At 40.4% G+C, this 21,832-nt stretch overlaps 1 protein-coding gene across 1 annotated transcript in view; it reads left to right on the top strand.

The window, feature by feature from the left end:
* Positions 1–21,832, top strand: part of pard3bb (par-3 family cell polarity regulator beta b) — a 215,910-nt gene that overhangs the window by 180,541 nt on the left and 13,537 nt on the right. The window contains exon 23 of the mRNA XM_073473008.1: positions 12,527–12,603. Coding sequence (XP_073329109.1) covers positions 12,527–12,603 — 77 coding nt within the window. The remainder of the gene's footprint in view (positions 1–12,526; positions 12,604–21,832) is intronic.

Below are 21,832 nucleotides of genomic sequence, written 5' to 3' on the forward strand. Positions count from 1 at the left end.
AGAGCGGTATGACATGGGGAGACAATAGGAGAGAAGAGGTCAAGACTTTCATGAGATTAGAAGGGATAAGAAATATAGGAAATATGGGAAATACTCAAAAAGACACGTCGACCATCACTTCCCCCCTCCGACTGGAGCCAATCATCTGGAATAGCGAGAGAGAGTGTGAAGGGAGCCAGAAAGAGAAAGTGTCACTTTCATCCTATTACAGCTCCATCTAACCTGCCACTGTAGCCACCTGCTCCCACTGTCATGCAATCACACACACTCACCCAGAAAAAAAATGTGTATTTTCAGACTTTTATTCAGATTTTGAGCATGCACTAGCACATACATTCTCTCTCTCTTCCGGAAAGGTGGCGGTGCATGGGCGCTTATGCTAAGTCCTGCTGCTGAGATATCATGGAGAAAAAATATAAATATTATGAGAATCCAAAAATAAAAAAAAAATCCAGCAGAGATTTTCCTACCTAAGGCGATGACATTATAAAAATGGCAGAGGGGGTAGAAATCTACCCATCATTCTCTGTCCTCTCCTCCATCATCCCGACGTCTCTGTCAGGTAAATTGTCTCCCCTTTAACCCCTACGTCTTTTCACTCCCCCGTACTTCTCCCTCTCTCCCTCAGTCTTCCTTGGAATTCACCTTTCTTTGTTCCGCCCTTAATCCTCAAAGGGGAACTTTTTTAAGTCGGGAAGTTTGGGGTAGAGAGAAGGAGCGAGAGACACAGATGGAGAGCGGTGGGGGTGGTAGAGGTAGAGGGATCGACTATCTGGGTGGCAGGGAGGGGGCTTAGAGGAAACCAAATTATCTTCCTTCACTTTTCCGTCTCCCTCCTCTCCTCATCCTTCTCTCTGTCCCTCTATATGTGCCGTCACCCCTGACACACTCTTTCTCTCTCTGTCCCCTTATCAACTCCCCACCTTGCACTTTCAAGGACAAGCTTAACTGTTAAGAACACTAAGGACTGGATAAACGTGTGTGTGTATGTGTGTGTGTGTGTGTGTGTGTATGTGTGTGTTAGTTTTAGATATGTGTTATTTTGTGTGTCTCCAGTATTTTATTTTATTTTTAACTGCATGTAGAATATGTGTCAATGCCACTGCATGGATGTGTGTTTGTGTGTGTGTGTGTGTGTGTATTCCTCCAAAGGCTTTGCAGCAGAGACTAATCCTATCCTCTCTGCTATCGCCTTACCTTCCTTCTTACTATCATTTATTTATCCCCATCTCTCTCTCTCTCTCTCTCTCTCTCTCTCTCTCTCACTCCCACCACACTTGCCGCGTCCCCTCTTCTCTCACTCTCTTTTATTTCTATCCCTCACTTTCCTCACTCTCTCCTCCTAAAATATATAAGTATTTATAATAATATACACACACTAATAGCTCCGTTTTTAACTGGAAAAGGTGCAAAGCTATAGCTTTAGGATCAGAATTTCCGCATTTTATGTTTGTGTGTGTGTTTGTTTTATTTATCTTGTTGTGGTGAATAAAATATCTTAACATATTCACGTTACAGGGGCAAAAAGTCAGTCCACACACCTAATGTATTTGCTTCCATTCAAACAAACTCGTTAGTTGGCTTGTTTTCCCATTAGTGCAGTACGTTCGGGCTGGTGTGAAAGCTGTCGGTTGAACTCTAATGCGTGCTAAACAACCGGAGGCGGTCTTGGTCCACTTCCAAGCAAGACTTTGGTGAAATTTGTTTGTGGCGTGAAAGAAAAGCAGACCAAACACGGAACTGTGTTTAAGTAGATATGTGCTTTTTGTCTGAACTCAAAAGATATTAAGATCAGTTCGGGTAGACAGCTGGTGGTTGATTTACATTGCAGAGAAATGTTGAATCGGCAAACTTGTTTATTTCCGTTGTCTTTTTCAACTATAACATTTAAAAATAAATAGTTAAACACGGTGATCTGAACAATCTGACATTTGTTGTTGTAATGTTCTGTGTTTTTGATATCTACCCAACAGCCACATCTCAGACCAACTGCTGGTTTGGGTTAAATTCAAGCTGTCCATTTTCTTTAGTCTGTGGCCTGACGGTCTCCAACCTAACGTTCCTGAAAGTGTAGTTATAACGGAGACATTAAAGCATTAAAGATGCACTTTGGATGAAAAAGTAGACATGCATCGATTGCAATTTTCTTGGCTGGCAGCAGAGGGGTGTTCAATGACAGCAAAATACAGCTAAGACCCTCACACTGACCTGAAAATGAAACGAGTGCACGTTTTGGTTAAATTACATGAAATATGTAGTCTCTTTATGTCAGTTCAAGCTGGTGGTCCTTTTGGAGGGCAGGTGGCACGTGTGTAAATTTGACCGGCACAGAATATATCTGAGACCGATTGGCTGGTCGCCGGCGCTGGTCATGCTGAACTCCGGTCCCTGGCCGGTCAATCTGTGCATTTCTAACACATACATTGGAAAGTGAAAATTCAGGAAGCCAGAGGTGTGTTGTGCTTGGGTCGCACTTGTTGTATTTCTAAAGTTCCCCAATAAAAAGTGAGTTAAACAAGAGAAACACCTATCGCTATTTATGATAAACAGTCTCAAATAATATTTCTCATAATCAGTTGTTCTTAGGAGCTCTTTGTGAAATCAGAGAAGATAACTACACGCATATTTTATCTCACAGCAGAGCAAAATGCTCATTGAGTTACCAGTCGTTCAATATGACTTCAAGTCAACTCCTCTTGGTGACTTTATTAGAATACCACTCTAAACTCAAATGAGATGGGGTCTTAATCCTTGCCAAATTTACCAAACTACAGGTGTGAAAGCACCTTAAATTTTTACTCTTAAAACTTGGTTTCTGGGAACAGAAAGAGTTCCCTCTGCTCTGTGGTTGAATTTGAATACAGTACTTACAATGTCAGGTCAGAACATTTTGACATTAGTCATACCTCCTGTTCATGCTGAACAAAAGTAGACTCAAATACTGCACACAAAAAGAATGAGCTCCCAAAAAATATGCAGTTACATTCTCTGATTTCATTGGAACATTTGAAAAGGTTGTACCTATATATTTGGGTTTAGGCACATGTTGGTTGCTGTCAAGGTAATTCTGCAGGGAATTATATAAGTTAGTGGATGAAGACAAAAACAACTGTGTGTGTGTACATGTCAGTGTTTCCTTCACTGCCTGATGCAAGTTTGTTGTAATGCCACCTGCCTGATAACTTTTAAATGCCATTTTTAAGAAAAGGGAATTAATTTGATTGATAGCTCTGCATACTGATATGCATACAAACACACACACAAACCTAATATGCAGCCACTCTCACTCCCTCACAAACCTACACTAAATAAACAGGATATGCTGTATTAATCGCCGCATTCATGAGAGGCGCTTTAAGCTGCGTGCTTTGGGGAAAATTGACCTTCTGTGGTCTTAATTGTATGAGAGGCTCAACAGCGCTGTGACATTTAACTGTGCACCAGTCTTAATTCTTAGCCCTTTATTCTAGTGCTTCGCTGACATTTCAGTAGGAGGAGGTTTGTGAATAAAGATGCTTTGTGCCTCTTTGGTGTTGTAAACAAATAAGCAAATTTGCCCATGATTATTTTATTCTTTCACTATCTTCCTCTGCCTCTCTTAACAGTTAAGAGACTTTGACTAATGTTGTCAATCACCCTCACTCTGTCAGTAGCTGTGTCTCTCAGCGGGGCCCACTGAGATTTTACAGCCCAACAGCACAAAGTGACCAAAATGGTGTATGACTGCAGAGGTTTCACTGGGGTGGTCGATCAATAGCAATGACTCAGCGATTGCTTTGCCAGGTGCTGAGATTTCTGGTTTTGAAACTTCACTTCCCAGCCCACAGCTTTGAATGTGTTTTGTAAACACACACAGTTATACCACCCACTTACAGTAGACATGTTTTCATTTTCTCAAAGACGGATCACGATGCTACAAGCAGTTGAATAACAGTGCAACATATTTTGGGATAAAAGAAGAAAAGACAAAGTGTTATTATTAGAACTGTAAAGTGTTATGTCATCGCTAAACTTTTCTTATTCATTCTGAGCTAGCTTACTCAGAGTATCTGATTCAGACTCACACAGGTAGGAGATGGGTCCACCTGTGCTTACAGCACTAGCAACCCAATCACCAGAATAAAGGTTTGCTGTGTGCATTTCTGCAAAACTACACATTTACTACAAATAAAGTTACTTTATGTTGTAACTTTACTTTTATTTAGGTTCAATTTTCTATTTCTCTCTTATCACAACGCTGTGCTTATGATCGGGTGAAGTTTATGCAGAAATGCCACTTGGTTAGGGTTAGGAAAACATCATGATTTGGTTTAACATACATGTCTTCGTCACTACAAAAACGCCCAGAGATGGTCCGTCTTCCTGTGAAAAATAGCTGGTTGTGGTTGCTGATCAAATGTCTGGAGATGGTTCACCTTCCTGTGAAGAACACTAGTCTGGTTCTGTCTGGAGGTAACGTAATCCACCTATCTTTGTGCTGAGCTAACCAGCTGCTGGCTGTAGCTTCATATGTAACTTAAATATATCAGAGTGGTATCAATCTTCTCATCTAATTCTGGGAATGCAAAGCTAATTTCCAAAAATTTAACTATCTGACTGGTAATCTCGAAAAGATTTTTTTTTTTGCCAGCTACCCTCCTACCATGCAGACACACATCCGACAGATGAAGTTGACTTTGTTTGAGCAACTTCATCTGCGTGTCTTTATAATAATGAACTCTAGAAAGGCCTCATCAGAATAACTTAATGTGTGTGCAGAGGTGAATTTGTGTGTGAATGTGAATAAGCATGTTCCTCTGAGTGAACTCTCTTTTCTTTAATGCTACTTTGTTAAGAGGGTGTAGTAATTAGCCTGAGAAAATGGATGGCTTTTCACCAGCAGCGGCAATTACTGCTTTCTCTAGAATGAATGGGCGGATGGACGCACGGAGGGATGGTATATAGTATTAAATGAATGGATGGAGAGTTTTAATGGAGAGAATAAATAAAGACTGGGATGCATGTGATGGAGAGCAGGGATGAATGAATGAACGGAAGGAAGGAAGTGTGTATGGTTGGCGAGCCGTGGGGGGGGGGGGAAGATCAAGTGTGTGAGGAAGAACAGGCTGAATGAGCTTGTTTTACCGTGTCTTCTTGTTTCTTACTGCTTGAGTGGAAGTGGAAGGCATCACAACTCATCGCATGTCGTTGGAAAGGAAATGAAGGAGAAGAAATCACAAATTGAAATCTGGTACCAATAAAATAATTTAAAAAAGACTGCTGTTAAATTTCTTTCTGGTGTGTGCCATTTTAAAAGCCGAAGCAATGCTCACTTCCCACACAGTAGACAGGTGTGATATGTATTTCTCCCTCACTAGAGAGCAAGAAAACATATTATCACCTATCAATAGATTTAATAGATATGATACATGGATTTCCTTTTTGTCTGTACTGTATGTGTGCGTATGTGTATTTAAATCTCTCTCCATCCCCCTAAAATACTAAAAGCACGCCTGGGGTGAAGTAATCACAAAGAGCGACCTTCAATATGAAGCGTTTGCAATATCCAAGTAATAACACACAGCCAGGTGTTGCTGTAATTTTCTTAAAACCTTGAGCAGTTTTGACACACAGTAACAAAACCTGAGTGAAAGCTGGAAGGCATTTCCCAAAAAAAGGACAAGTAGTAAGATGAGGGCTGATATTTAGTATTTCATTGTGAACGTGCTGCATAAACTGTATTATGAATTATTCTGTAGACAGAGTGATAGCAGCTTTGTATAACTACAGCAGGTTCTGAGGGAATAATGCTGTAAAAAGTTATTCACATCAGTGAATGAGATTTCTGTCCACATACTTCACATTTGAAGGTCAGGCATACAGTATGCTGAGCCACATTTATAATTTTAGAACTCACCGGAGGCATCATTGCTATTGTAAAATGCACATTATATTGTAAAAATGTAGAAGTTAAGAAAGCTCAATAAGGCCACCAGCTGAAAAGTTTTATATGAGTTTATTCAACTTTAGGGCAGCAAGTTGAGACAACTTTTTTCCACCAACATTGAGGTTGGTTCAGATCCCATTCTTGAACCAACATGTATTGATTTGGAAAATATTGGTTCCAAGCAGGACCAAAATACAGCAGGTGTTCATTGACCTGAAGTGCAGACCATGACGATATCAGTGTCTGTGACATACTCTACAAGTTGGAATGAGGGGATGAAGAATGCCAATAATCTTGCACAAAATAGTCTTCTACATATTATCATTAATTGTTGGTCCATGCTTGTTTTCCGATTAAAAACAAATATCTGTGACAACAGAACAGAAACTTGCACGTAATCAATGTGATCTGCCATCTTGCTACTACAACACAGTATTACAGCAGTTTGTGAAACTGTCACAAAATATAATCTACAGGATTCATGTACAGTACATGGTCACTAATGTTGAAGGTTTTTCTGTGACTTTCAGCCTGACTATATTTCATGCATGCACCCCGTTTCTTTGGCTGAATTAAGCACCATATTTGTGAACCATGCTGGCGTCGCAGGTTAGGGTGGATGGCAGAGGTACAAAGTCCAAGATTGTAACACCAGAATCCAGTGTTTGCATCCAGTCTGTGGTTACGGAAAGATAGTGATTTTGGTTATATATTAAAGTACTTGAAATAGTGACGAATTTTGAACTTTTGGATTCATGTACATAGACACAAATTTTCCATTTTGAAGTCGTGCTGGGTGTCACAACCGAAATTGACAATTCATGCCAATGTATGCAGTTTCCATATATTACGTTTCGTCACTATTTCACAAACTGCCTTGATACTGGGTTGGATGACGTGTTCCACTTAAAATTGGTGGAAACTTGGGCTGGTTCACTAAATAGCACCAAGGTTCTGAGAATCCTGAACGGAGCTGGTTCAAGAACCAGTGCCACTATCAGTATAGGATTTACTAGTTCTGTCAACTGAATGTTTAATTGAGTTTAATTGAGGTGTTAGACTCAATTCCCAGCAGTTCCAGGTTTGATGTCCCAACACTGTGTAATCACTGTAGCCTGTCCTCTACTGGTCACACTGGTCAGTTGATCAAGGTTCTTAAATATCAAGTTTGTAAGAAAGTAGATGTATGAGTCTCATTCCTAACTCGGCTAATACTGACGCTTTGGGATGTCGGCCGACCTGACCTATGATCTCAAAGGGTCAGTATCCACTGTCTTACAAATTGGACTTTTAATCATGGTTTGCTTTATTATTATTCTTTATTCTGCTGCTCATCTGAGACCCCTTTTATGTTACGCCTCATTGACTTGTTGAAGCGAGCCGTTGGTTTGTTGTTTACTTTAAAAGCAGATAATTTATAATGTCAAGTCCAAACAACTTGTAATAAGTATTTATGTCAAAGAATATAGGTTCTAACAGTGTATGACTAGAATGATCCCTCATCTCTTCTTGCTGTTCGCAGTCGCAAACAATCTTCTCCAGGTGGCTTTTCTCCAAAGCACAGGCATTAGGTGTATCACAGGCAGCCGATACCACACACCCACACCCACCCACCCACCCACCCACCCACCCACCCACACACACACACACACACACACACACACACACACACACACAGAAATCGCAGCCTCTTCTGAGCTGTGTTTTAATTGAGTCAGCCCAAAGTGCTGGCTGTGCAGAACAATATGACTGATACGGATTAAAACCAGCCTTCCCTTATTCATCGATTTCTACATGGGTGGGAGGCAGGGTGAGGGGCATGATGGAGGGATGATAGAAAGGGAGCAGAATCCTTTCCCATCGATTTAGGGAAGGAGAAAAGGACACTGGGAGTGAGGGTAGAAGACAGATGGACTGAGAGTAGAAGAAACGTATGGCAGGAGGAAGGTAGGGGATTGTTGCAAAGGGATCCATCCCCCCTCTCTCTATCGGATGTACGGAAGAAAAGAGGAAGAACAGTAGGGGGTTCAGGAAGGGGGTGAGCATTGAAAGGAACAGAAGGGACTAATAGACATTATACTGTTCCTCTTTGTCATCATTGATTATAGGAAGGGATGGGTTAGTGAAAGACAATAGGGGATGGGATGAGGGAGAGGGATGGAATTAAATTGGAGCAGAGAGAGAGTTGTAAATTCAGGGATAAGTGATGGATGGACACACGGAAAGGAGAGCGATGGGTGGAGGAAGACAACAGAGAAAAAAAGGAGACCTTAAGTAAGAGTTAAAGGTTAGCGAGGGGGATTCAACGGTACTCACAGGAACCCTTTATTTCACTTAGGGAGAGCTGCTTAATGAAGGGAAAGGATGAGGTGCGGAGAGGAAGAGAGGATGAAAGCGGGAGGTGAGAAAGAGTCCGAGGAGGAGGAGGAGGAGGGAGAGGATGAAGAAGAGCAAAGAAGGAGTTGAAGAGAGACGTGGAAGAAGGGAAGAGACACTTCACATTTTGTCTAAGTAGTCTCATCTACCAAATACACCACGTCGATCAAAATCCCTTTGAAATCCTTGAAACAGCTCAGATGTGTGTGTGTCCGACCAAGTAAAACAACTGGAAGATATGTGTGTGTGTCAGTGCTGAAAGTGATGGGGTGGTCTGTTTTATGGGTAAATTGAAGGGTCTGTTGAAAGGAGAGAGATGAGCCCCTCTTACAGTGTGTGTGTGTGTGTGTGTGTGTGTGTGTGTGTGTGTGTGTGTGTGTGTGTGTGTGTGAGCGCGCGCTCCCTCTCCCTTCAGTATCAGTCTCTTCTGCTTGATTTCTGCGCTCTCCTCTCTGCCTCTCCTCTGCTCGCTATGCCGTGAAATGGTTTTTCACCAGACCATTACCCCAACCAGTGCACTACACTACTGCCACAGCCCTCCTTGAGCGAGAGGGAGTGTGTTTAAATGTGTGTGTGTGTGTGTGTGTGTGTATGTGTATGTGTATGTGTGTGTGTGTGCACCTGAGGAGAAAGAGAGAGAGAGAGAGAGAGAGAGAGAGAGAGAGAGAGTATACATGAGTGTGCGTACAGTAGCTCCACTTGAAGGAGGAAGATTGTGCATGGTTTGGGAAAGATGGATTTTGTACACATGCTGGTACAGGTGTGTGCATTTAACTGTGTGTGTGTGTGTGTGTGTATGCATGCAAGGGGTGTTTGTCCCACGGAAGCTCAGCTGTCATTGTGTTTGCCCTGCTATGTACTCCTGTCACTGCTGTGAATGCTCACTGTCTACTAACATCTTACACCTCTGTTTCTCTTTCTCTCTCTCGACACACACTAGCATATAGCTGCAGACATAAATAAACTAGGGAATCTTTAAGCTCCAGCTGAGTTGACTTTATGGATTTTGTTAGATTTTCAGCTATGACTATTTCTTTCTGTAGAGTCGTATGTACACTACTGCTCAAAAGTTTCAGGTCAGATATTCCCTCTTATCCACGAAAACTCAAACGACATTGTTATTTTGGTCTAGATAGTGGATGTAGCTGGGTTTATGGTAACAATCCTTGTACATGTTCATTTAGTAAATTATGGTCCCCTTTAGACTAAAATAGAAGATAAAGCAGGGTATGTTTTAGGGCGTGGCTACCTTGTGATTTGATAAGCCAACTGGCATGATGTGTCTTCGGGTTCTCAATCAGTATATCCTTCACAGCTCCATCTCCTCATCCAAATATGGTTCCTCCAAAAAACCAACATGGCGACAGCTGTAATGCCAAACTTGAGGCATCAAAACAGTAGTCCACAAACAAATGCCTTACGTCACGGCGGGTCTGTATCAGGTGCTCATTGCTCTCTGGTTTGTGTGCTGTGCATCCCCAGGTTTCTTGTGAATCATAAACTATCCAGTTCCTTTATTTATTCCAAACTGATTTTGCTACTCCTATAAATAAAACTGTAACAACAGACAGAGCAACACACTGAGAGACTGAATCAGAAACTGAATCATGAACAAACTTTGTTCTTATGAAGTAATAGTTACCATTCTTTCAACAACCTCACTATATGCCACTTTGTGTGTGGTCAGATATCGTTTGCTTTCTATACACTCCCTCACTTCTCATGCACATTCACTACACTCATCTGTTTGTGTTTACTCAGCCTGTGGCATCACACAGTAATCTCCTTCCCCTAATCCATGTGTATGGAAACACACAAAGACATGCACACTTGAGCAGAAGAGCACCAAACCATACACTGTCTGTCAGCCTGTCTATACTAAGGCACCTTATAGGTCTGTGATTTGCTGCATTTTATAGTTTTCCTTATTGCCCACTCATCCCATAAAATAACAGAAACCAATGATCCTGTTAAAAAGTGTTGTCTGTGTAGCCTGAGATTTGTCTTATTCCTCAATGCCATAGACCTCCAATGTTGTCCAAAAATACCATGCTTGTACCAAGCACCAATACCATGAGATGTAGTATATTTAAAGTCAATCACACACACCATCGCCATAGATACTGCACCAAATATGTATAAAATACCCCCCTACGAATGCACTATTTACTCCTGTTAAAGTTGTGTTTGCTAAAAACTACCATGCCATTTGTGAAAGGAAATCACTGGCTACTGTTTTTAAAATTGAGACACGTACATGGTGTATGGCTTCATTGGCGCTCAATTTTTTTGAATTTGAATTTCCTCAAGTGATGTCAATCAGTGGCTAAGTTGCATTGTGGGTAATGTAGGCAACAGGTTTTGAAAAGGAAGAAGTGGATTAAAATGGGTGATATTTCTGGTTCTGCCATATCAATTCGATCAAAACTATCTTTCACCTGCTGTCCTTCCTCCATCTCTCTGACTCCTCCCTCCCTCTTTCATTCATTTTCTCTTCCCTCCTCCATTCATGACTCTTTGCTTGTTGCAGTCATCCCCCCGTATCTCACCCCTCTCTCTAACCCTCGCTCCCTCTTTTAACGTCTTGTTTAAATTGTGTCGTCTGTGTCCCTTTCACCCCTCCGTTCTGTCGTCCCCGTCTTCACCCCATTCACTCCCTTGTTTTATAATTCACCTCTCATCCCTTCTCTCTCCCTGCCACTTCTCAATGGCTTCATAATATCCCCCTCCTTCTCTCTGTATCTCCCTCGCCCGCTCTCTCTAACTCATTTACTTCTCATTCACTCTACCTCTCTTTCCTCCTTTCTTCTCCGTCTAATGCCTTTTCATTCTTTCGCTCCACCTCTCTATTCGAACTTAATATCCTGCTCTCTCTCTCTCTCTCTCTCTCTCTCTCTCTCTCTCTCTCTACCTGAGATATTGAAGCTATAAAGACAGGTGTTCAAAAGAAAGCAGGACCAGCAAATCTGTTTTATATGCCTCCTGGCATCGTTCCTTGAATGCAGAGAGAGAAGAAAAAGCTGGAGTCTGTAATATCTAATTCTCAGCACCTCTTTTGCATTGACGATTTTACCTTGAGTCGAAGAGAAACGAGCTTAGTATTCTATAAAACCTTCAACCTTTTTGTCTCCACCGCTTGGGACACACAAATACACTTCACCCTCTCTCCATTATGTTTCGGATTTAATGGTACTCTTTAGCTTTTTCCTTCACACATCCTACTTCTACAGGACACTGTGGCTCCAAAATATGCAGATGACATACAGTATTGTCCTGATGTCAGACAGTGCACGTGAAGAAATAGCTATGTGTAATGCAATTTTGGGCAATAGCAGCGTGCATTATCAACAGAAGCACCATTTGATGGGCTGTTTTCAGAGACTCAGCATTACGCAGACCCTGAAGATACTTTACAATGCTGCGTATAAATCGCGACGCTCAATCACCTGAATCATATCTTGCTCTCTCACCCCACATTATGGTAAAATGAGTCTCATTTACAATATTCAGTGTGTCATACAGAGAAAATGGCTTGTGTGTGTGTCTCTGTGTCAGCGTGTGTGTGTGTGTGTGTGTTTGTGGAGCTTGTTGACGTTTGGGGTTTAGTCGGCTTCTTTAAGGAGCGCCACAGCGGCTGGAATCTCCCTGCTGAATAGACCGGGATAATCTCCAAGAGAGGGAGCGTGTGTGTGTGTGTGCGTGAGAGAGAGGGGGGTGTGTAGAAAGGGGAATAAGTAGAGGAAGAGAAAAACTGCGATGTGAGGGTGAGAGAGAGAACCAGTGAGATGAAGAGTAAGAGAGGAAGCAGGAGAGATTGAACTGTCAGCAGCTTGACTTAATCTTTTTTTTTTTTTGCTCAAGATGGAGATGAGACTCTGTCTGTGTGTGTGTGTGTGTGTGTGTGTGTGCGTGTGTGTGTATGAGAGGGACGACTCCATCCTGTTTTGAAGTAACCTAATCTAGGATGGAGACCCTGTCCATCCCCCCCAGAAAAAACCCTCAGAAGACGGAAACTCTAAATCCCTAATAACTAGCCTTTGTCAGTCCTAAATTACCCCTGTATCACAAACACACAGGGAAACACACTCACAGACACACATGCAAGGAGCACGAGGGGCTTATGGGTGCACGCTGCACATGCTCAGGCTCACAGTTTTGCAGTTTATTAGTCATTGAGGCAGGAAAATAGAGGCTATAAACTAACCAGTTGTCTCTCTCCACCAGATGCCAGGCAGAGGGACAGATCATCGGATGGCACCACGTTATGAAGAGGTGGAGCGTCAGTATGCCTCCTTGCCAAGGTACTGCCTCTTCTGCTTGTCCTTGTGTGAGGAGATCTGAAAAGTAAATGTTTCACTGCAGGAATCACTGCTCTCCGCTCTTTTCAATCCTTTTCTCTTTGAAGCCTCTAATTAGTCTGTATGTCTTTGCGAGTGTCTCTGGAGGCCTCGGTCTCAGCCAGGAAACTCACCTTATCCTCTCCCTGGGGATCACACACTCAGACAGGGGTTGAAAACTGATCCCTGACTCCTCAATCTGCTCCCCCACCAAAACTTACTTTGGCTTACATGCATCAGAATTTGGCATGAGAGTTTTTTTTTGTGTTAATTTCTTTTACTACTTACTTTTATTACAACTGCAAGTTGTAAGTGAACATGTTTGCATCCTTAACAGATAAACAGTTAGAGATAGTGTTTGAAATTCATATTTCTCAACAAATAAACCTCTTTGTGGAAATATTTAACGAAAATATTCATCGAACCTATACTTGTGGGTCATGTTCATTTGAGAGATTTATGAGATAAAGATTGTTTAGTTTATAGCTGTGGTTCCATCAATGTATTTTAATACACATTTTAAAGTATTGCATGAGGAGAGGTTGAAGGAAACAGCAAAATGTAAAAAAACTTTTTGCATTTTTTCAAAACAGAGTAAATACACTAAGTAAGAGACGTAAACGTAGCGAACATTTAACTCATGTGACAGATTAGCTGTTTCCGTTTTGAGAGGAGACGAAGAAAAAGAGGAAAAAGAAGAAAGCTTCTTTTTCTACTTCTTGTCTTTTCTTCTTCTTCTATTATTAGCTGTTTCAAACAACAGGTTTTGTTTCCGGTTTGTGACATCTACGTCTTCTACACTGTTTATTACAGCCATGCGTAACGTAGCGTATACCGTCAACTTCTACACTTTGCACTGAAGTTTATTTGTTTATAATAAGTGTCAAAAGATTTTCTTCATTCTATGTGTTATGTTATCATAATTAACTTGTGTTTTCAAATTTCATTGTTTCATTTTTATTTTACAGTTTTTCACCATCAATTTCAATCAGACTAAGCATTATACCTGTATTTTATTTTATTTTTATTTTTTTCTACCTATTCTACCCGTTAAAAAGTCAGAAGGCAGGAGAGTAGAGGACACAGCAGAGAGACAGATCTTGTCAGACTTGACAGCCAAGCAGAAAACTTAGCTCTTAGACTATCTCTGTGCGGCATGCGTTAGCCTATGCCCGGTACATTTTGTTGCGTGGCTCCCCGAATAGCATGAAATACCACTGACATTAGCCAACACAAGAACAGTAACAGCTTCTTGAGCATACTAATCAAATCTTGAAGGATTCTTTCCATTAAGATCTTGTGATTTGTTTCATGATGTAATCAGACAAATATTCAGCTCCTTAGTAGTTTAAAAGATTGTTTAATTTGAGTGTGAAACCACAGCTGTTCCCTCACTATTAAAAACATCTCAATGTGAAATGCAGTCGAAGACATACTATATTCTCCAACCATCATCAGTCACTCCCGGTCTTTCAGCATCTCATTTTTCATTTGCAACCTTTCCACTTTCACTGCCTGAGAGGCCTCAACTTTAATTCCCTTCTCTTTCTTCACTCTTTCACTGCCTTCACATCTCCATATTTTTCCTTCTCCTGAACTCTTCTTTCTTAATTCCTTCCTCTTCTCCACAGTCCTTTATAGTCTCTGCCGTTTTTTCCTGCATTATTTTCTGAAGATGAATAGTACTGTGGTAATGTACTTAAGTAAAAGCCCCTCAAAATGCCTGATGTCACTGAACCGTCAACTCCTAGTGTACCTAAAAATAAGACGTAATTGAGTGGAAATAGAAGTGTAAACTTTAACGGGAAAAGCTCAGAGTAGTTGTTACTAGCTTTTTCTCACCTCGTTTTATTTTGCCTCTAAGAACCGACACCTCGGCAGACTAACAAGCCAACAACAAATGTTTGTTTGTGTGCGTATGTGAGAGGGAGGGAGAGTGAGCAAGTCTGTGAGTGGACCGAAAGACAGAAGTTAAGAACGTTAGAAAGTTTATAGCCAGGTTCCCACCCCTGTTAAAACGGTGAGGGACGGCTATTTCACACCTCTTTCGTGTGTGTGTGTGTGTGTGTGTGTGTGTTTGTGTGTGTGTGTGTGTGTGTGTGCGCGAGAAAGAGGGGGAGAGAGAGTGTCTGTGTGTGGGTGATGACTTTGGCAGATGGGAGCGAGAACAGTGATGATAGTTTTGAGGTCTGGCTGTGGTATCTGAAAAGCCTTGGGAAATTGGACACACACACACTCGCCTGCAGTACACCCTGTCTCTGTTTCCACTTTCAGACATGCACTGTAATCCGAAAAATGCTGTGCCAATTTTACATGTAGGCCTCGTGTTTGAAAAGGACCCCAGTGATTTTTCCATAAAAGTCGCTCTGACAGTCCGCCTGCTTACAACCTGGTAACAGTTCTGAAACATTTTTCTACACGGCTGAGGTGGGATTTAAAACGGTCACTTTGCCAATACTACACCTTTCTTACAATTTCTTTGTGTTTTTTTTAAATAGGACATCGTAGTTATAGGTAAGAGATAAGAATATACAGACAATAACACACCTGAAACAGTGGTTAACAGGTTTAACATTTGTAATTGTACAGATTTGTAGTTGTTTTTTTGTTATTGTTTGTCTTTTAGATGTGTTTGCATGCATGTATAAAAGTGTGTTGTGCAGGTGAGTTATAAAAGGAAAAATAAAAAAGATCCAGATCTGGACTTATGACCAAGAAATGATTGTGATTTATTCAATTTGATGAAGCGTTACTCTTTTAGGCAAACGCAACTTTTCTAGCCAGGTAAAGCTGTTTATCCAATCAAATCTGCGCATTTGGACAATCATGGCTTTTCTAAAAATGAAGCTCTTTATTTTAAAAGGCGCATTTTTCAAAAGCTCTGTTGTGTTTTTAGTTTTATTTTAAAACATATGACAAAAAAACATTTATGCTGACAATATTCTTTGCATGTACTTTATTTGACAGTTTTTGGTATACATACCTTGACTACAGACCTTGATATAGCTACTAGGCAAATTAAATATACTGTTATAGCACTGAATTCCAATGCAAGGTGACATGATGTTCTGGACCTCTGCCTGAGGAAATGTTTTCATACTGGACCTCTTTGAATGTTAAAAGAATACCATTGCTGTAGACTTTAAGCAGCAGATTTTTCAGTGTTACACAAGCTAAACTTTTAATTGTAAAAATAGCTGGATGTTGATCTGACCTCTAAATTAAACAACTATGTAATGCCTTGTGTCGCACCGTCTCGTGTGGCTGATGCCAAATAATTTTGCGAGCATTGCTGCTCTATCTATCTAACAAGTGAGTAAACAATAAACACACAAATGTGAAAGCCAAAAAGCTGTTACTAAATAGGTAGATTAACCAAGAAATGTTTTTCTCCCTCCTTCTGTATTTACTTATGTTCCTCCTCTGCATCTCTGTCTGCACATTTCTCCTGCTGTCAATTAACTCAAGAGATATTTCAGCGTCCAGAGAGTCAGAGCTCATGTTTGGAAACCACATCCCGACTGTTGACCTTATCAAAACATGTTATTTTGCCACTGGTCTAGAAATAGCTTGCAGGCTGCGTGTATCTAGTGTCTGCATGCCTGTATACCTGTATGTATGTGTGGGAGGGACCATGTGTGTGTATGTGCACGAGTGTGTTTGTGAGTCTGTGTTTATATTATTCTGAGCGAGTCCAAAAATAGCTGTAGGGTCGCTTAGTCAGGTACTGTACGTTTGACTCAAAGTCAGTTAACAGGAGTGCCGGGTATGCTGTCTGAGTGTGTGTGTGTGTGCATCACTGCGAGACAAGATTTTGATGGCTCTAAAATTAAAACATGACCCAGCAGTGGATGATGTTTCCCTGCCTAAAGCGCAAACATACCGAACAAACTGTCAGCAAATATCACTGGATGAAATACACGGGAGTCTGTTGAGGGAATATTTTAGATTTTGCAGCTGCATAAAAGTGTTTTTCCGAGTGTTTGACATCGTTATTAGCCACAGTAATTAAACCTGGTGTTAAATGTTGCAACCATTTTATTATACAAACGTTTACTTGTTGAATAATCCTATAATAATATGATAAACAAGTTTGATACAGCTTGTGACCCATTCAAACATTCAATTTTTCACTTGCTCATGCTCCATGCTATATCACCCTTGCTCAAAATAGTATTCTTAACTCTCCTACTCTTTTAAAGTATTTTTTCCTGAAGAGCTCAGAGATGGAAAGGGAACATTGTCACACAGAAAAGGAAAGAGGCGAGGACACAACAGCGCATGTCCTTTCACTTCATATCCCCCAAGGTCTCGTCTCACAGCCATTTTCTTGAAATTACCTCTCCATCCTCTTCACCCCCCGTCCTCCACACCTCACCTTGTCTCTGTATTTCACCACTTTCCTGTACCTCTCCCCTTCCATCTCACTTTTCTCTCAGTGGGGTTATTATACTGAAACAAGGGACCCCTGTTGAGAGCATATGTCCCTATACCTCTATACCCATGTGAGAGCCAGTTTGAATTTTAAACATAGGAGGGCATTTGTTGAGGACTATGGCTTATTTTATGAAATAGTTAGTGTGAGTGTCAAGAGACTGACTGAGACAAAGACAGACAGAAGTGTGACATTTAGCAAACATCCCTGCCTGGAATCAACCCTTGAAGGTTATGGTTAAAGGTGCTATTTGTAAGAAAAGTTGAGTTTTGACACCCTGGGTGTTCTAACTTGTCAAAAACTGACGCTTTGGGATGGCGGCCGACCCATCCTACAATCCCAAAACATCGGGAATGAGACTCAAAAATCAATTTTTCTTACAAATAGCACCTCTATGGCCTCAGAATGATTAGGCTATATCATGACTCAACAAAATATACCTCAATACTTCAAAATCCTCTCATAAACACTTTAAAAATGCTGAGACTACGCAAGAAAATCAAATATCATATCATATTTTTGCCCAAATACCTTAAATTCAATAATGCGACTATATTGTAGGCTATTGTTGCTTTTACAGAATATTAACCAGTGTTGTGGGTAACACAAAGTAATGTATTAGGATAATCAGATTACTTTTTTGTTGGAATGAAAATAATAAATTATCCTTTCTTGTACGAATTTCTCCATATTTCCCTGTTACTTTTGTTGCCACAAAAAACAAAATAAGAAAATATCTGATGCATTGACACTGGGTCTGTTTCTCCCTTACTTCTTACTATGCAGCCGCCTGCAGATGTGTAAGTACAGTTGTGTTGTATCAGTGCGCAGGTGTTACTCAGTTGGCAAGATGACCAGAGCAGAGAAGGCAAGCTCTGGTTTCCTGTAGGCTATGCAAGCCCATGGTCTTATATTCTCAGAGGCAGCTGCTTAAACTGTATGTCCTGGTTAGGTTTGCTGTCTGATCGTTGGTAGCCAAAAAGCTGCGCAGCTGCTACCTCTCAGATACTCTCAACATCCCTTTACTGTTATGTACTTCAAATAATTCAGCCTTTTTGATTGCAGTTGAATTGCAAAAAAATGTTATGTCGTATGAACGTGTCAGGCTATATGCGCCCTGTACCCACTTAATTTTATGTTTTCTGACAATTACATTTCTGATAAATAATCATCAGTAATGTGGATACAATAACTTAGTGGCTAAAGGCAAGTATTAGAACAAGAATAAGATCAAGTATTAGAACAAGTAATACAGTCAGTAAGTTCAGAAAATGACACCACTCTACAGTAATGCAGCCTTTAAAACCAGGAAAAGACACCCTAATGCTATGCTATATTACAATGTGACGATATCCAAAATCTCAGACAATATACAGTATAGTCTCATATGATGATAAAAATATTATACTACCCAGCCCAAGTTAAATGTTGTCCTACACCTCTAACCAATTTTGTGTTAATGTTTCAACTTGAGTGAATGCATGCATCTGAACAACTTCATGTATTCGTATGCATTCGCCCATATAATATGTTATGCACCTGTGTAATTGTGTGCATATGTGTGTGAGTGAGTTTCGGTCATTCTGAGGTCAGTAGATGGCTATCAGAGAGTGTGTATGGTCAACATTAGCAGGTTGCGCCCCTACCATGTGTGCACCATTAATGCCCCATTTACATACTCTTTGTTTTCTCTCTCTCACTCTCAGACACACACACACACACACACACACACACACAAACTTTCTCCTATATAATTCATTATATGCATTTAAAAGAACAAAAGGAAATGCCAAAAGAAAAAGAAAGAACCTCTATAACCTAAAGAATAGGACGCAATAACCACAATAACAAAAAATGAAAATCCATACACTCACAAACTGAACCTCCTCTGTGTTTTCTTGCTGTTTGCGTGGCACCACTGTATTCTGTGAGCCCAAATTTCTTTTGATGACTGTTTTTGAAAGCATCAGTCCTGAGTTTCAAAGCAGATAGGACAGGACTGGAGTCAACCTTGATTAAAAACATGATTTTGCTCCCCGGGGAAGTTTTGTTGATAACAGCAATCAGTTGTCTGAAACACAGCCTTGACCCAATTGGATTAGCCAAACACCCTCTCCCATTTGTCCTTGTTATTACTCTTATTAGATTAAAAGAGCCAATCAGAATTGCTGTGCAGGTTTCTGGGAAGGCTGTCACTTCCTCATTGTAATGATAATTGGATGATTAGTAATTAGAAAAGGCAGATGTTGTGCTCTGTGTCTTGCGCTCTGTCTCTGTGGGTCTCTTTTAGTTGTATATCTTCATTAAATTCTCTCCACTTTGTTCCATTTTTCTTTCTTTTAGCCTCTCCCCCTTCTTTCTCATTCTCTCTGAACTTGGGGTGAAAAGGACATTGTTGAATATTGTGTCAGTCTGCTGAGAAGGGAAATGAATGAGAATGCCTCTCATTTCTCTTTCTTTCTCTCTCTCCCTCTATCTCTCTCTTGAGAAGACCTCCCAACCAGGCCCGAGGGTTTCCCAGACCACTTTACAACTGCTGCACAATCCGCCCCATTGTCCACTTGTTATCCTGTGTCTCTGCACTCGAGTCTCTGCTTGTTTGTTAGCCATGTAGGGGCTCCCAAGAAAGACCAGCCCCCCTCCTCCTCTTTCTTTCTCTCTTTTTCCTCTCTTGACCCTATCTTGTTCCTAGCTTCTAGTATTTCTGATGTGTTCACCCGTTGCTGCTTTAAAGAGTTCTGGTCACAGCTTTGATCTTGATCGTGGACCCCAAAAAGTTGGGTTACAAACGATAATGTGTTGCAGAACCAGTGGGCTCCTGCTTGACAAGAGCATGATATGCTTTCATATGTGTGGACCCCGGGGTGAGGGAGGAAATTTTTCTTTCAGGTTCCAGCTGTTGGATGTTAAACAGGTCTTTGGGTCTGCTGGAGTTGAACTGGTGTTAAGTGATACTAAGCTTATGTGGAGGGAGGGAGGTTTGCAACAAAATGTGAAATCTTCACACTTATACATTTTGCATTGGAGCTGCAACTACAGATTATTTTCATTATTGATAAATCTGCAGATTATTTTCACAATTAATTTATTCAAATATGTCATCAATAAGAAATCTTTTTAAAAAATGACAAAAATGCTAATTACAACTTCCCAGAGCCCAAAGTGATGTCTTAAAATGGCGTCTTTTGTTCAACCAACAGTCAAAAACCAAGACTGTTAACTTGATAGATATCTGTGTTGATATACAGATACGCAGATATCTGTGTTGATATGTAGGTATAATACGCTGTTTCCTTTATCTGTTTATTGAAATCTAATAAAAGCTCAGGTAAAAAAAGAAAAGAAACTGGAACTAGCCAATGTTTGACATCTTTTCTTTGAAAAATGATTATTATACAATTATTCACATATTAAAATAGTTAGAGATTGATTTTTTCTCAACTGACTAATTGATAAATTGCCAAATAATTGCAGCTCTATAGAGCCCGGGTATCTAGAATAACACCCAGGTGAAGCTTATGCCTCGGATTCAAACTAGGGATGTAAGATTATATCATCATGTCATCAGTATCTGACAATAAAAGCTTTAAAAAATAAAGGTAATGGTTCATTTATTTGGCATTTTACAACACCAGGGTTGTAGAATGAACCTGTTATGTAGGATAGTTAAATGATTTCTAAGATTGTTCCTGTGAACATGTAATGTTCTTTATCCTGACTACGTAAACTATGAATAGCAACATGACGCACAAGAAAAAAAAAACTGAGCTCACATCATATTTTGATGCCAGATGGAACGTACCTAAAATTGTTATGATGATTTATGAATCTGCTGAAACAGGAAGCAGCTCATATTACTGCAACAGGCAGGGGGTTGACGTTCAAACAAAGTAGCGAGGCTGTGGTGGTCACGTTACTGAATGGACATACTCATTTACCTGGAGTCCCAGTGCCCTGCATTCATTACTAAAGGTCCAAATACACTCTAAAAGTACGATTGTGCCTATGTCTTTCTGTGTGTATCCTACATTTAAAGTCACTTCACATGAATTCAAGATACTTATACTTGTGCTTGTGCAGGAGCTTTTACAATCCCCCCTCTCCCTCTTGAAAGTACTATTCCAGAACTCCTCTTCATGTACCGAATTAGTGTCTATTGCAGGATCGTAATTTTGTCAGCAATTTGTATCCTGTGGTCATGCTCAGAGCAAAATGTCCCCAGCTTGAAACTATTACATCTGGCTGTGGGGGAACCTTATTGGCTCAAGATGTGAAATAATGGAAGCTATTATGAATGGGATATATCTGTAATGGATTTTGTGATGTTTCAGGAAGTCACCCACTACACTGCCTATAAGTAGGTATGTATGATACTGCCATAACTAAATGTCATCTCCAGTTTGAATCATTTCAGCTGGTATAGATGGACATGACCCATTAAGGTACTTTACAAGGTGGAGCCAATTCACTGCCAATGTGATCAATCTGTCTTTATGGCTGGTGCGCATTCAACTATCTCAAAGTTGATATGGCTTGCATCTTGGTTTGCACCATTTAACATGACTTATGGCTTTATTCGATGTTGCCAATTTCTAGATGTTCACCCTGCAAAAAGGTTATCATTTCCTCTGATATTAAAGCATGTGAAGATATATAGTTTGTAGAGTTGCATTTCAGAACAGTCAAAAGTGAAACTGAAATATTTAACATTGATGTATGTATTGCATATTTCATAAAGCTGTAATGACATTTATACAC

The sequence above is a fragment of the Pagrus major genome, chromosome 9 (assembly GCF_040436345.1).
Source record: "Pagrus major chromosome 9, Pma_NU_1.0".
Classification (NCBI taxonomy): domain Eukaryota; kingdom Metazoa; phylum Chordata; class Actinopteri; order Spariformes; family Sparidae; genus Pagrus; species Pagrus major.